Source organism: Nyctibius grandis, chromosome 1 (assembly GCF_013368605.1).
Source record: "Nyctibius grandis isolate bNycGra1 chromosome 1, bNycGra1.pri, whole genome shotgun sequence".
Lineage (NCBI taxonomy): Eukaryota > Metazoa > Chordata > Aves > Nyctibiiformes > Nyctibiidae > Nyctibius > Nyctibius grandis.
This window is the reverse complement of record NC_090658.1, coordinates 84,091,716-84,104,561: the sequence shown is the minus strand read 5'-3', so window position 1 is coordinate 84,104,561 and position 12,846 is coordinate 84,091,716. Positions and strand designations below refer to the sequence as shown.

At 33.9% G+C, this 12,846-nt stretch overlaps 1 protein-coding gene across 1 annotated transcript in view; it reads right to left on the bottom strand.

Moving 5' to 3' along the window:
* Positions 1–12,846, bottom strand: part of ASCC3 (activating signal cointegrator 1 complex subunit 3) — a 274,898-nt gene that overhangs the window by 69,603 nt on the left and 192,449 nt on the right. The window contains exons 22-29 of the mRNA XM_068401794.1: positions 11,753–11,907; positions 7,934–8,032; positions 7,276–7,444; positions 5,186–5,406; positions 3,703–3,788; positions 2,035–2,201; positions 1,751–1,896; positions 1,522–1,642 (exon numbers count right to left, since the gene is read on the bottom strand). Of these exons, the coding sequence (XP_068257895.1) occupies positions 1,522–1,642; positions 1,751–1,896; positions 2,035–2,201; positions 3,703–3,788; positions 5,186–5,406; positions 7,276–7,444; positions 7,934–8,032; positions 11,753–11,907 (1,164 nt within the window). The remainder of the gene's footprint in view (positions 1–1,521; positions 1,643–1,750; positions 1,897–2,034; positions 2,202–3,702; positions 3,789–5,185; positions 5,407–7,275; positions 7,445–7,933; positions 8,033–11,752; positions 11,908–12,846) is intronic.

The following is a 12,846-nucleotide window of genomic DNA, read 5'->3' as shown; positions in this document are numbered from 1 at the left end:
CTTCAATCTACCAAAACCAGAAAAGGTAAAAAAGGTAGAAGATGACTTTTCAATAGCTGCTGTGAAAGGTGGGCATTATGGTACAAAAGAACTTTGTTTCTGTTGTTTACTAATTAGTCTGATATATTTAAACCAATTATGTTTTAGGACTTTTTAAAAAAGCATTTTCTTGCTCAGCCCATGTTTGAAAACCTTCAGGTTGCAGCAAAATTTTTATGGTCTCAGGAGTAAGTATTGCCACGGAAATGCTAAAATAACCTTGACTATATCACATCAAACAAGTGAGGGAAAAAAGCTGTCAATAAATCATACGTCTACAGATTTTCTATCATCAACAAGCACTAGAAGTATAAACAGGTGTACGCAGAATTTCAAATACTCTCTCTAAATCTCTTATAAATCCATTTGTGAGTTTTGTCATGTAATTCTCATTCTAGCAATTAAATTTATGCATTGTTAATTTCTGAAAACTTTCATACTATCCACCATCACATATTGTTCCCCAGTTCATGAATACTACCCAGCATGTGCTCCTGCATATACACACATTATACAGTTGTGAAATTATTGAAATAGGATGATTCATGTGCATTTATACCTTACAACTATATATGCCAATATATCTATATATTTTAAAAGCCCAGCATCTAATGGATTTTTGTTGCTTCAGGAACAGGTGTGGCAGAACAGCTCAAGACAGATTTATTGCTCATTAGTGTTTTTGTACAATGCTCTTGTGGAGGTGTAAATAATCTGACCTGTCAAGATTGGTCTCCAGTCCACAATCAATACTTTGCTTCTGTCATAAGGCTAATTAAAGGAGCTAAAAAGTCACCTCACAAATGTCACCTCACAATCACAGCAGTTCACACTACAAAATTTATTTTGGAGGTTATTTTTAATTGATATAATAAATATTCCTTATGTAACCAAAAAAAACATGTTCAAATAAAATACGAGAGTTTTTCTTAAATCTATCCTGCTTGCCAGCTTTGTTAAGAATAAAAAAATGAAAAAAGAAGCATATCTGGATGCACTACAAATTTTGAATTTTATGGTTATTGCTTTGAAACTAGAATTATAGGAGGTTAGCCTGACTTGCAACTTCTGTTCACAATTTTTTTAACGCTTACGTACAGTGGTCCATTTGAAAATACCTCATCAGATTAATAATATGAATGGTTTTGTTACTTTCTAAATTTCAAATATTTTTATAATTTATGGTATCAAACACTAAGAGAAAACACATTTTATTTCCCCTTCATTAGCACTAATTTTATTCTTCTGTTCTAAATACATTACATTCCTCTGTTATATGTTGCATTTGGTGCACACTTTATGTTTCGGACAAATAGCTTTGGGCCATTATCAGAGCAGCTTGGCCCTATACATGCCAAGAGTAACACACGTTACATACAGTAACACATGTTGTAAATGTGCTGCAAGTGAACTGTGTAAAGTGCTCAAAGTCTTTTTTTCTTTTACAGAAAGAAGGAAAAGGTCTAGGAGCTTGTTGCTTACCCTGAAATGCAGGTTTATTCATGCTAGCCATGCGAGGACAGTAATGCTGGCCAGGGAAGCCCTGAATGTGCACCTCTAGAGGAACTGGGCGTACCGATGGTCGGAAGTTGAAGAGACCCATCTACAAGAAAACACGTTTTTCAAGTTTAACCTTGAATTATCTTATAAATTGCTACTTTGTTTTTCTGCAGCACAAATACATATCCATCTTCTGAAACATTTTTCATACCTGATTAATATTTAGCCAGTCAGCAAGGTCTCTGGCATTTGCTAAAGCAGTGGATAAACCAACTACTCTTACAGGCTTCTCTGTGTGAGATGAGATGAAGTTTGTTCGAGACACAATGACTTCCAATACTGGGCCTCTCTCATCCCCTAGTAAATGAAAAGTCCATTGACAAACAGAGAAAAAGAAAAGGTTCAGCTGTCAAAAAGTATATTCACATCATAAGTACTAGCACACTTCTTCAAATTTAACAACGATTCCGATCAAAAACAACAAAACACACTCACCTAGCAGATGGATCTCATCTATGATAAGAATGGAAACTTTCTGAACATAGCTTCTGTTCTGCCAGCTTCTGCTGACACCATCCCACTTTTCTGGAGTAGTAACAATCAGGTCAGCTTGGGCAATAGCTCTCATATCAGGAGTTACATCTCCTGTCAACTCTACAACCCTGTAATTAAGAAAGATGGTGGCTTGGCTTTACAAAGCTTTAGAAGATCTTTATGTTCAAATAGTAACTCCTAAACATTACCTCTTAAAAGAGAGAAGAAACAAAATTAGATAAAGTAATTTTGTTTCTGGTCAAATACTTCTAATAGGATTTTCAAAACTGTTTTAAGCAAATAAACCTGTCTCTTTGTTTTCCTAGCAAATACCACATAAATACCAAATACCATTCCTTAGCAAAACCATATAAAAAGAAGAGGGTGAATATGAGTTGCAAACCCTCTATGGTTAATTTTTCAAAATGAAGATAATATAAGAATATTAGTATGATATAACATGAATCATAACATTCTGTCATAGCCAGTATGAAAGCTTTCTAGAAAACTACTGAGTTGCTGCCTGCTGTTCTGTGTAGAACTCTGGTTTGAATAACGAGGCTAGATTGCAGCGTATCTGCATTTGTTGGTGACGTTCCATTAAGACTGGAGCAGAAATTATCCTGAGGTCATTTTTTGGGAAGATCAGAAGAGTTTTTCCAATTGTTTGCCTTATTAAGTTCTGAAACAGCATTTTAGACTGAATAGAATGGATTTTTGACATTTCTATGACACATTCTACATCCAGTTGAACACCTAATAAAAACTCCTCGAAGTAACGTGTATCTTCTGTTCAAAATTTCAGTCACAAGTAATAGAGTAAATTTCAAAAAGGAAATATTACCTGAAAATATTTTAAAATTAAGAGGCAAATAATTTATCTGCACAGGCCATTAAAATAGCAAAAAAAATTTGCCAGTTAATAAGTCACTGCTATGATAATAGCAAGAATCTCAATGGTAATTTCATGTACACAAACTAGCACCTCTTTCTATTGAAACCTGTGGTGTGCTTTGAGCTTTAACTTACAAAAAAAGCTATATATAGGAAAGGAAAAGGCCCTAAATAATGCATCCTATGGATATAATTTTTAACTCAAGAAAGTATAATTTTGGAAAGCATCAACATGACTGATACACCTTACATGTCATAAAGTAATGGCTGAACTCCTCCAACACCTGAGAACATCAGTAAGAAATTAATGTTACGAAGGAATAAAATTATACCTAATTTATATATGAAGGACAATATATGAATACCAGTATACAGTTCATACAACTCCTAGGAGCTCTTTATAGCTGAGGTTTCTAAAGAAAGCTTATTTTGGATTGCAATTCAATTTCCAAGGATAGTGCAGAGAGAAATCTGAGCTTCATGTTTGTCACACTGGCAAGTAATGAGAATGAAAATAGCTGGGTATCAAAGTGTATCCCTTTTTTAGTTTTGATTTTGCTATCATTACAATGACTATTGATAGCATTTTTTATTTTTTAAGCACTAGAAATTTGAAGGATAGTGTACAATCAAAATCTATTTTGAAATACTCAAAAGTATTCTGTAGATTTTATTCATACTTGATGGGCTGTTCTTTTGCTTCTCGTTTCTCTGATTAGGTAAGGAGATACATACTTTTTACCAAGTTTGTCTTCAATCCTAACCTTCCAGTCCTCAATTCTTTCACGAACGAGTGCTTTTAAGGGCGCAATATACACTGCCTGCAAAAGAAAAGTCACAAAACCAGAAGTTAAACAAGAAACCTTTATTAAAGTCCACCTACAAGGAAAAAAATTATTTAATACTTGTAAGATTTGAACACATTCATTATCTATAAAATGATTAAGGCCTGAGTTCCTTAAATGACCTACAACAGGTTTACATTTAAAACTGACTTAACACTTGAAAATACTGCTTTGTTTCCTGAGCCAAGAACAAGCAAATAAATTAAGAAAGAAAAAGAATAATTTCTTGAAATGGAAGTATTTATCATACCATTTAATATTGAAACTGATTTATACAAATAATGCCATTTTTTGCCAGGACTATAAAATCTGCAAGCTAACATTCTAGAACAGAAATAATCAGAATTTCCAGCAAGCAATATCTTACCCAATTTCTAGTTATGTCGTTAAATTATTAAAGCGTTACCAATTAAATTAAAAAGCTGATTATTTTAAGCAAAATGTGACAATATTTTCCTCAAAGAAGCTTGCTGTGCAGGGGGGAATCTCTGACATGTAGAAACAGTATTTATTTACAGACTTATGGTTAAATATTCTGAAGCTTTTGAACATGAAGAAACTGCTATATGAAGAATTCACGTACATTCTTTAAAATCTATCGCCAGCTTTTCAGCTTTATTAAAACCTAGAAGATATATTCCTTTGAGAACTGGCTATTTTGTAAGTCTAATAGATAATCTGAAAATGTATGAGTGTCTTGTTTACCTCGCTTGGACTAACAAATTACATGAAGATATTGAAATTTCAAAGATGAATAAGGGATTTATGCACATGCTTTCCGTTAATTTCAAAGGTTATTCTTTGGTTAAATCTCACAGTCAGATACAATACCTTTTCCAAAGAATTTACAGATAAAATGTGTTTAACTAAGATGAGATAGCTAAGTCAAGATACAGATATATTCATTTTGAAAACAAAACCCCGAAAGCTGAGTTGTTCAGCTTTTAGACAATTTAAGAAATAAAACACAGGGGCAAGCTGGAACAGAAAATGGGCTTGTAGTAATTAATTGCAACTTATTTGTTTAAATAAGAGAGAGACAGGGCTAGTTGTATTCACACAGAGGGGAATTAATAGCTATAAAACAGTACTACTGCTAGTAGAAGGAGATTAAAGCAGGAAATGCAAGTAAATACAGAAAAGGAAATCCAACATGCCTGTATGTCATGTTTTTAGATTTCACTCTAGTTGTACAGTGATCAATATATAAAGTTGAAATAAAAGCATAATGTACATAACACAGTACCACTTTGTATCCAGACAGGTATAAATTATAGAAAGCAAAATTGAGTTTGCCATAGTCTTTTTCTAGGCTTCTGTATTGCTGAAAACACGCCTACACAAAACGATTCTAGTAAACCTATTTTACAAACCTTTGATGTGGGATACTTGTTAAAAACTCTAAAGATGGCTAATTCAGCTGCAACAGTTTTTCCAGAACCTGTAGGTGCTCCAAGAAGAACATTACAGTCTGTGTGATAAAGTGTATGAAATATCTGGGTCTGGATAGGGTTGAAGTGTGTGAATTTGTACAGGACTTCATATTCCCGATGTCCCAAGGCTGTGACAGGCAAAGGCTGAAGATCTAGAAGCTCTAAAACCACAAAATAATAATAAGTGCATGACAAGAGATGCCATGACATAATATAGTTTATTATGAAGATAAAGATATTAACCAATATTTTAGTGGAAAACAACTTACATTGGAAATGGTTTTACTTAATATCTCATATGATACAGAGTCCACATTTGGGTCATTGTTAACTTCGATGAGGAATAATGAAAAGTTGATTTTGTAGCTCTGAAGTATTTCTGCAAGTATGGTTGTTAGAATTCTGATAGCCATGAACCAGCCATTTGCATAAATTAATCTTTTTCTTAAAGCTGTTTCCTTTTTACCTAGTTGTAGTATGTTCTAAACTCACTGTGTTAGATTATATGTACGTCCAGCTTCATATGATAACAGAATGAGGAGTCAGAGGACTGCATAGTCTGTACATTTCAGATTCAAGGAAAAAAACTATTTAAGAAGGAAGGATTCTTTGGAGTTTCTAAGTTGATGGAGTAATACAAATCAGATGAGTACAACTAAATTTTGCATCTAATCCTTTAAACATGTAATTAAAGACATAATCTTAATAAATAAACAAACAGCCTTTCGATATATGATTCTCAATATATCTTGAGGGCATCTGCTATCAAAAAAATTAGAGATTGTGGAATTTGGAAGATGATATATATAACCGGATTGGATTTGGAATCCTACCAAATTAAGGAGACTGCAGTGATTCTGCTATGCAGATGCTTGCTTTGAAGTTTTTTTTGTTTTTTTTTTTGTGGCTGGAGGTCTCATTGTCTTTCAGGGTGCTTCACATTAAGGTATGATGTGGGAGTCATAAAATCTACTGAGGCAATGATGCCTAATATTCTTCGCATGCTTTTCACTGATACCTTATGGCTGTTTTATCATTCCCACTGAAACTGTGATTTCTTGGGCTCTGTTGAGGAGAAAGAAGGTTTTTTGCCTAGCAGGGCCTCTATGTACTTCATTGTTGAGTGGGATCCAGATGGGAATTGAAATCAATTACCATAAATCCTAGAGGCTCCATAACTGGTGATGTGTAAATATCTTTCTGTTTCTTCTGAATAGTAGTCAGTGATCAGTCAATTAGATAAAAAGGTTACACATGCTTTTCCAGACAGTGTAGGTACAGTACAACAATAGCTAAACACTTCACAAACACATGTGAATTTATGCATGCCAAAGGACAACAGCGTATGAGAACTGAGTATTTCTGAAGGCACTCACTTCACAGACTGCTAGATGAGCCAAATGTAATTACAGTGGAAAGGTTTTACAATGACATCAGGCACAATGAATGTACAAAGCAATTTATGTATCCAGAAAAAAAGAAGCAAAACACAAACATATGCTTCTGTGCCAAGTGTTAAAAAAAGAGAGGGAGGGGAAGGCCATGCCTTGATCAGGAGTGCTGAGTTGAAATGCGATGTTAGGTACTGTAACAGTGCTTGCTATGATGAATTTATTTTAGTAAAAATAGTAAAATGTTTCATATTTTCAAAATTTTAACTGTGTTTCTTTTTTCTTTGCTGAATGCCATTTATAATACAACCATCCACTCTAAGATAATTTTAAACCAGTCCAGAAGAAATGTAATGCTTACAAGCACTAAGACATACTGTAACATAGAGATTTGCTTAGTTTTATATGACAGTTTCAATTTTCCTATGGTTTATAGAGAACCTGGAGTAACTAAAAGGCAGGTATTATGTTCAGATGAAATGAGTGAAGAAATGGTGTCAATAATACAAATACATCACAGAGTGAAATTCCATATACTTTTCTACGATGAAGCAGAAGTTAAGAGATTTATTGCACTATCATAAGGAAAATCAATATAAGCAAAATGATTTAAAACAAAATTATCCAATTTGAAGTTACCTGTGTGGGGTGGATGTCTCTCTGGAAGAATCAAATGTTGAAAATTTATGATACATACAGCCTCTGCTCCTAACCATCTATCGGACACAGCTCGAATATAATATTGAGAAGGAAGAGGTTCAAAAATTGGGATTGTGAACACCAGCAGTTGAGGTTCTTTAGTAATGACCTAATGCAAACATGTAGAGAATAATTACTGCGCAGATAAATCAGTAACTTGAAAAAATCATAGTTTGCCTCACTTCCATAAGCATTACCAACACATGGCAATAAAGTATGTGTGCAACTCCGTGTGCAAAATGTTCACATCTTTATAATGATAAATATTTCACCACTGGGAATGGATTTTGTTTCCATGGACTTCAAAAGATAAAAATAAGGCTGGCTCTTATCTTTTTCTTTTAACAGACAAAACCATCACAGTCTTTCTTTTTTCACCTGGAAATAACTGTACCACCAAAGGAGGAGGAGAAAAAGGGACATCCGAGGTTAGAAAACATCTTTGTGGAAGTCCAAGCTTATCATGTACATCTGAAACTGAAAGCTGTGCTACTGATTTGAAAATATGCTTAAGTTAAAATACTGTTTGACCTTACAAATCCACATCTCACTAACTTTATTTTTGTCTTGCTATCAGATTCTGAACAAAATGCATTACCTGTTTTTTTTGAATGATGAAGTACTCTGAATGATAAATGTGATCATTAGTGGGGTCTTCCACCCAAATCCACCAGGGCTCTCCAACAGTCCCATGTACCTTTAAGAATAGAAAAGATAGCTTTGTTATAGTTGTAATGAGGTTCTCTAGATTTGCTGGGTATATTGGATATATTTCTAAATGATGTAGGCTTACAAAGGAATAGAGAAATATAGAAATGAGAGGTAAGAGCAATATAACATTTCTAATTAGATCAGTCTGCTTAAAGATTATGTTTCAAGAAGGGTTTGCTTAAGGCACGTATCACATAAATGGACATGATATAAACGCAACTGAAGCTAGTGCCTCAGCTGTTTATAAATAGACTGAACTCCCAGGGTTTCCTCTAGGCTCCTAAAAAAGGACTCCTTCTCCTTTTTCCTCCTTGTACTTCTGTCTTTGGATTCTGTATAGAGGATTGTCTTTTGCTATCCACTGCTCATTTTTCAGTCAAAAACATTCTCTCAGGAAAAACTGGACACTGAATTGTGACATTCCTCTCTCTTCCTCTCTCCCCCTCTCCTCTAGAAAGATACAGTAAGTGGATTCAGAAGGCTGTAGATCTAGTCATTGCTACAGGTGAAGTGAGAAGAACGTAAATAGAGCTGTCCCTTGATGATTCCCATGCCATCTGGCAACACTTTATTCCATCCTAGATTTTTGTTTGCTTTGTTGTGTACCTTATTTTGCAATGCCAGGCACAAATCATAGCTAGGTGGGATGCTCAGTTAAGAATTTTTGTTTCTTTGTCAGAATAGATGACTCATGCCAATATGCAAGCATTTTACGTAAATATCTAGGAAAAGAAGAAAAATGCACAGCAAAGGAGTATGGAAGACATACTATTAAATGAACATAGATCTCTGATGTTTCTGATGAGGACTGTGATAAAGTACAAAACCAGTATGAAGATGAAAAAAAAAGTTGGAATTATTCCTAAACTTTACTTAACAGGAAAAAACACAAAGTGCGTAGTTGCTTCTAATGGCAATTTTAACACTCCAGGAATCTGGTATTGATTCACTCAGCACACACTATTTTCAGCATAATTCATTATCATGTATGTGCTGGAAAACTGTACTGGCTTTTGAAGACAAAAATATGTACTAAGAATAGGACTAAGGTGCTTTTGTTTCTTTTTTAAACACAGTTGCACAATAGATAAGTAGATGGACAGTAAAGACACTGTCATTCATTTTCATTACACTTGAATTTCAGTAGCAGCTTCCCTGGGAACTGAAGCAGTGAAACTGAAAGGACACAGGTCACTGCAGGTGACATTTTGAAAAATTACAGTGAGACTATTACTTCACCGGTGTTTAGGAGAATTTAAGAGAGGAAAGAAGAATTAAGGAAAGCGATAAAAGTTCAAAGCTTAGAAATTTTATTATCAACTGTAACAGCATCTTAGTTTTGGAGAGTCCTGTGACAAAGCTGCACAGGGAAGGAAGGGCAATGTGGGAACAGGCAACGCAACACGCTCTCCAGTAACGATTCTCAAGAACTCTGGGGACCTCCTAAGAACTGACACGTACCTGTATTTTAGGCAACCATTGCCCTAAAACTGCATGTCTGATATATGACTCGGATAATTAATACTAGTTGCATTATTCTGTTGGACTCCTACCGGCTGCAGTAAGACCTGCTTGCTCTGTCTGGGTATGTTTATAGTCCTTTGCTTCTAGCAATATAAGAATTTTCCACTGGGATATGGCTCACATGCTTTTACTGAACTTAAGGGCTCCCAGCACTGAAAACTGCAGCCATTAAAGATCAAGATGATGTCATATCTCATGACTACCAAAACATATCCTCTTTCTCTTGTAAAGGCAAGTGAAAAATTTGTGATGAGATCGCTCTAGAATTAAGTATCCAGGTAAAGAAACAGTCTCAAAACCATGAAATGTTAGCCGAGCGAAGTATTTCAGTTAAGTATGGCACTTAAATTTTTAATATTCTGATTTTATTTGACTACTCGCATTTTTTGAATGGAATTTTTTGGCAGCTAGTTTTTGTACCAATTACAGCTATACCTACAAGTTTCTATAGTCTTCTGAATAGCTTGCTAAAATACTGTGTGATGATGGAGAAGCAGTTTTGGAGTGTCAATGGTTGAATTTAAAAGACAGTTATTAATTTTTAGAGACTATCAAAATTTAACAGCTTTTTTGTTTATTTACTGTGATAGAAGTTTCATTTACTGAAGAAACAAGAAAATCAACAGCTACCTTACAGAAATTAAAAAAAAAAAAAAAGAGAAGAAAAAGGTTTTCCAAGTTTTGATGAGTACCAATATACAAATTCACACAAAAAGAGCTCCATAAGTTGAACGATAAAACAATCATAATGTTTCCAAAGCAACCATTAGGAAAACTGTGTCAAAGGGTCGTAGCCGAAAATAGATTTTTGGCAAAGTTTTGCTATAACTCTAGAATTTCAGAATCTAAATAAGAGAGTACAATTCTGTGTGGACCCCTTTTCAATTGTAAAATATAGAAGAACCTATATTTTGTAGAAAAATCTAAAAATGGATTGAGAAATTACTTTGTGTTCAGATACAGTTTAATATGAAGAACAGTTGTGGTTTTTTTGGTCTTTAATAGTTTACAGGTGAAGTGGATGAAAAATTGAATAATAAAAACTTGTTTCAATCCTAAAAAGTAATGCTTGTTTGCCTTCTGAAGTATTGCACATAAATAAGGCAGCAAAAAATAATTAATCTTATAATTCATCTGAGGAATCCATTCAAATATTTCTGTAATAAATCCAGGTAGCAAACAAAATCTAAATTTCTATATTTTGATCCTTAATCTCCCATTCATAAGTTAACTCGGTGAAACTTGCAAAAGAAAAGAAAAAGCCTTTAGGCAGGGAAAATAAATTTTAAAATCATCTAAATGTTTGTGAAATTCTGTGAATAAAACTCTAATTTACTCATGATTAAGGTAAATTTGTAATCTAAGGGATTTAAAAATTTTTTTTTAATAAAAGAACAGTTACTTAATATCCACCTTTCAGAATAATTTATCTTAAGCATAAATCTCTTAAGTGTAATAAAAGAAAAATGCGCTTTCCCATTGAGGTATCTTTGCCTTGTTTCTGTAGAGTTTCAGAAGTACCAGCAACAATACAATGCCCCCATGTGGACATTTGTATTTCATTTAGATTCGTCTTAAATTTATTTCTAATGAACAGATTCTGAATCAAAGGGTGTGGGTATATCTAAATGTGCAACTAGTACAGCTCCTTTCAAATAAATTTGCACCATAAAATATAGATGAATGTAATTCCAAACTCATCTCAGTTTTTCTGTTTAGACCAGTCCCAACACAAAAAAAGGCACTGACATTGTGAATGTACATTTGTAAAGCCATAAAGAGCAGCAGAACTTGGCACACATGAACTGTATTTCAAGGCTTTATTTTCTGTGTTTGACGTTCACTCATAGTTCAGAGAGTCATCCGTGTCTACCTTTTTCTTGCTTCTCATTTTTGGGCATATAGCTCAAATCTGTGTGTGACTACTATTAATATTCAGTATAAGCACTTGCTTCAATATATTATAAACAGCACAATCTTGTAACAATTAACGGAAATAAAAAGATGATCTTCTACAAAAGTCTTAAAGGTCATTCCATTCCTATTACCAAATTTGCTTTTTAGCTAGAATAAATATCTTTTTTTTTCTTTTCCAAACAGCTATGGACTCCCTGTGATCACCTCCTTTACTAAAGCTAAATTAAAACTTCCCATCCTTCCTCCACCTCCTTTTTTTTTTTACCTGATCATTCCACGTGAAGTCAGGAGCGATGTTCAGCCGAACTCGGAGCACCGTGCGGGTAATTGGCTGAATTGTTGCTTCCATTATGATGGAGGGGATTTGATGGACACACTGTTTTACCTTTAACCCAATCTTCACATGATGCAGCATATGACCTGCCAAGAAAACATCAGGTGCAACAAATTTGCATTTCCAGGAAAAATAATACAACTCGGACTTTCAAATAGCCTTTTAGAGAGAAGTATTATTGCTTGCTTGTTTTGCTCTTAGGTGTGTAAATGTCTGACTCTCTTGACCTGGCATGTCTGAATATTTTGTAATACTTAACTTGAATTAGCAATTTAGAGCCTAGAAAAATCTGTATTAACCCCCTCTGTTGGTTCTAACTAAGGGGTTAAAATAACTATTAAGACTTCACACTGAAAACATATTATGTCAAGCTAGTTCCCTTTCCTTTACTGACTTTTTGACCAGGCTCTTACCAAGCCATATAGTTCTTTTTTAAAGCATGAATACCGACCTTTTACTTAATGAAGGGCACACATTTGAACTTCTACAATTCCTGCGTATTGATTCAACACAGACAGGAAGCTTTTCATAAAACTGAATATAGGTAGTTAATAGTTTAAAAATGCGTGCAACTAGTAAACATCTCACAGCAGCTTTGATCTTTCAGAATACACCAGTGTGTAACTGAGACAAAGGAAAACCTAAATGTTGCTATGTTTTTTATTTTCTATCACAGTCATAGTAACTAAGGCAATAAAGTGATTATATTAATTAAAAAAATTTCCTTGAAGGTTGATTTATCACATTTTCACTGAAATTGCTTATATAATTATGTGGAACATATTTTAAATTTTAATTGTAATGGTCATAAGCACTCACTCTTAAAAGCTACCTTACAAATGGCTACTGATATTTTCTCATATCGTTATGTGGTTCCTGTGCACAATTTCCCATCAAGAAAAAAAAAAAAAGAGAAGAAATCCTATTATTTGCATCATGTGCAAAGTGAAAAGCTGATACAAACTTTTTCTTGCTGTTGCATGAAATTTAGGAGCATAACATCTCGAAATTGCTAACTTTTTTAT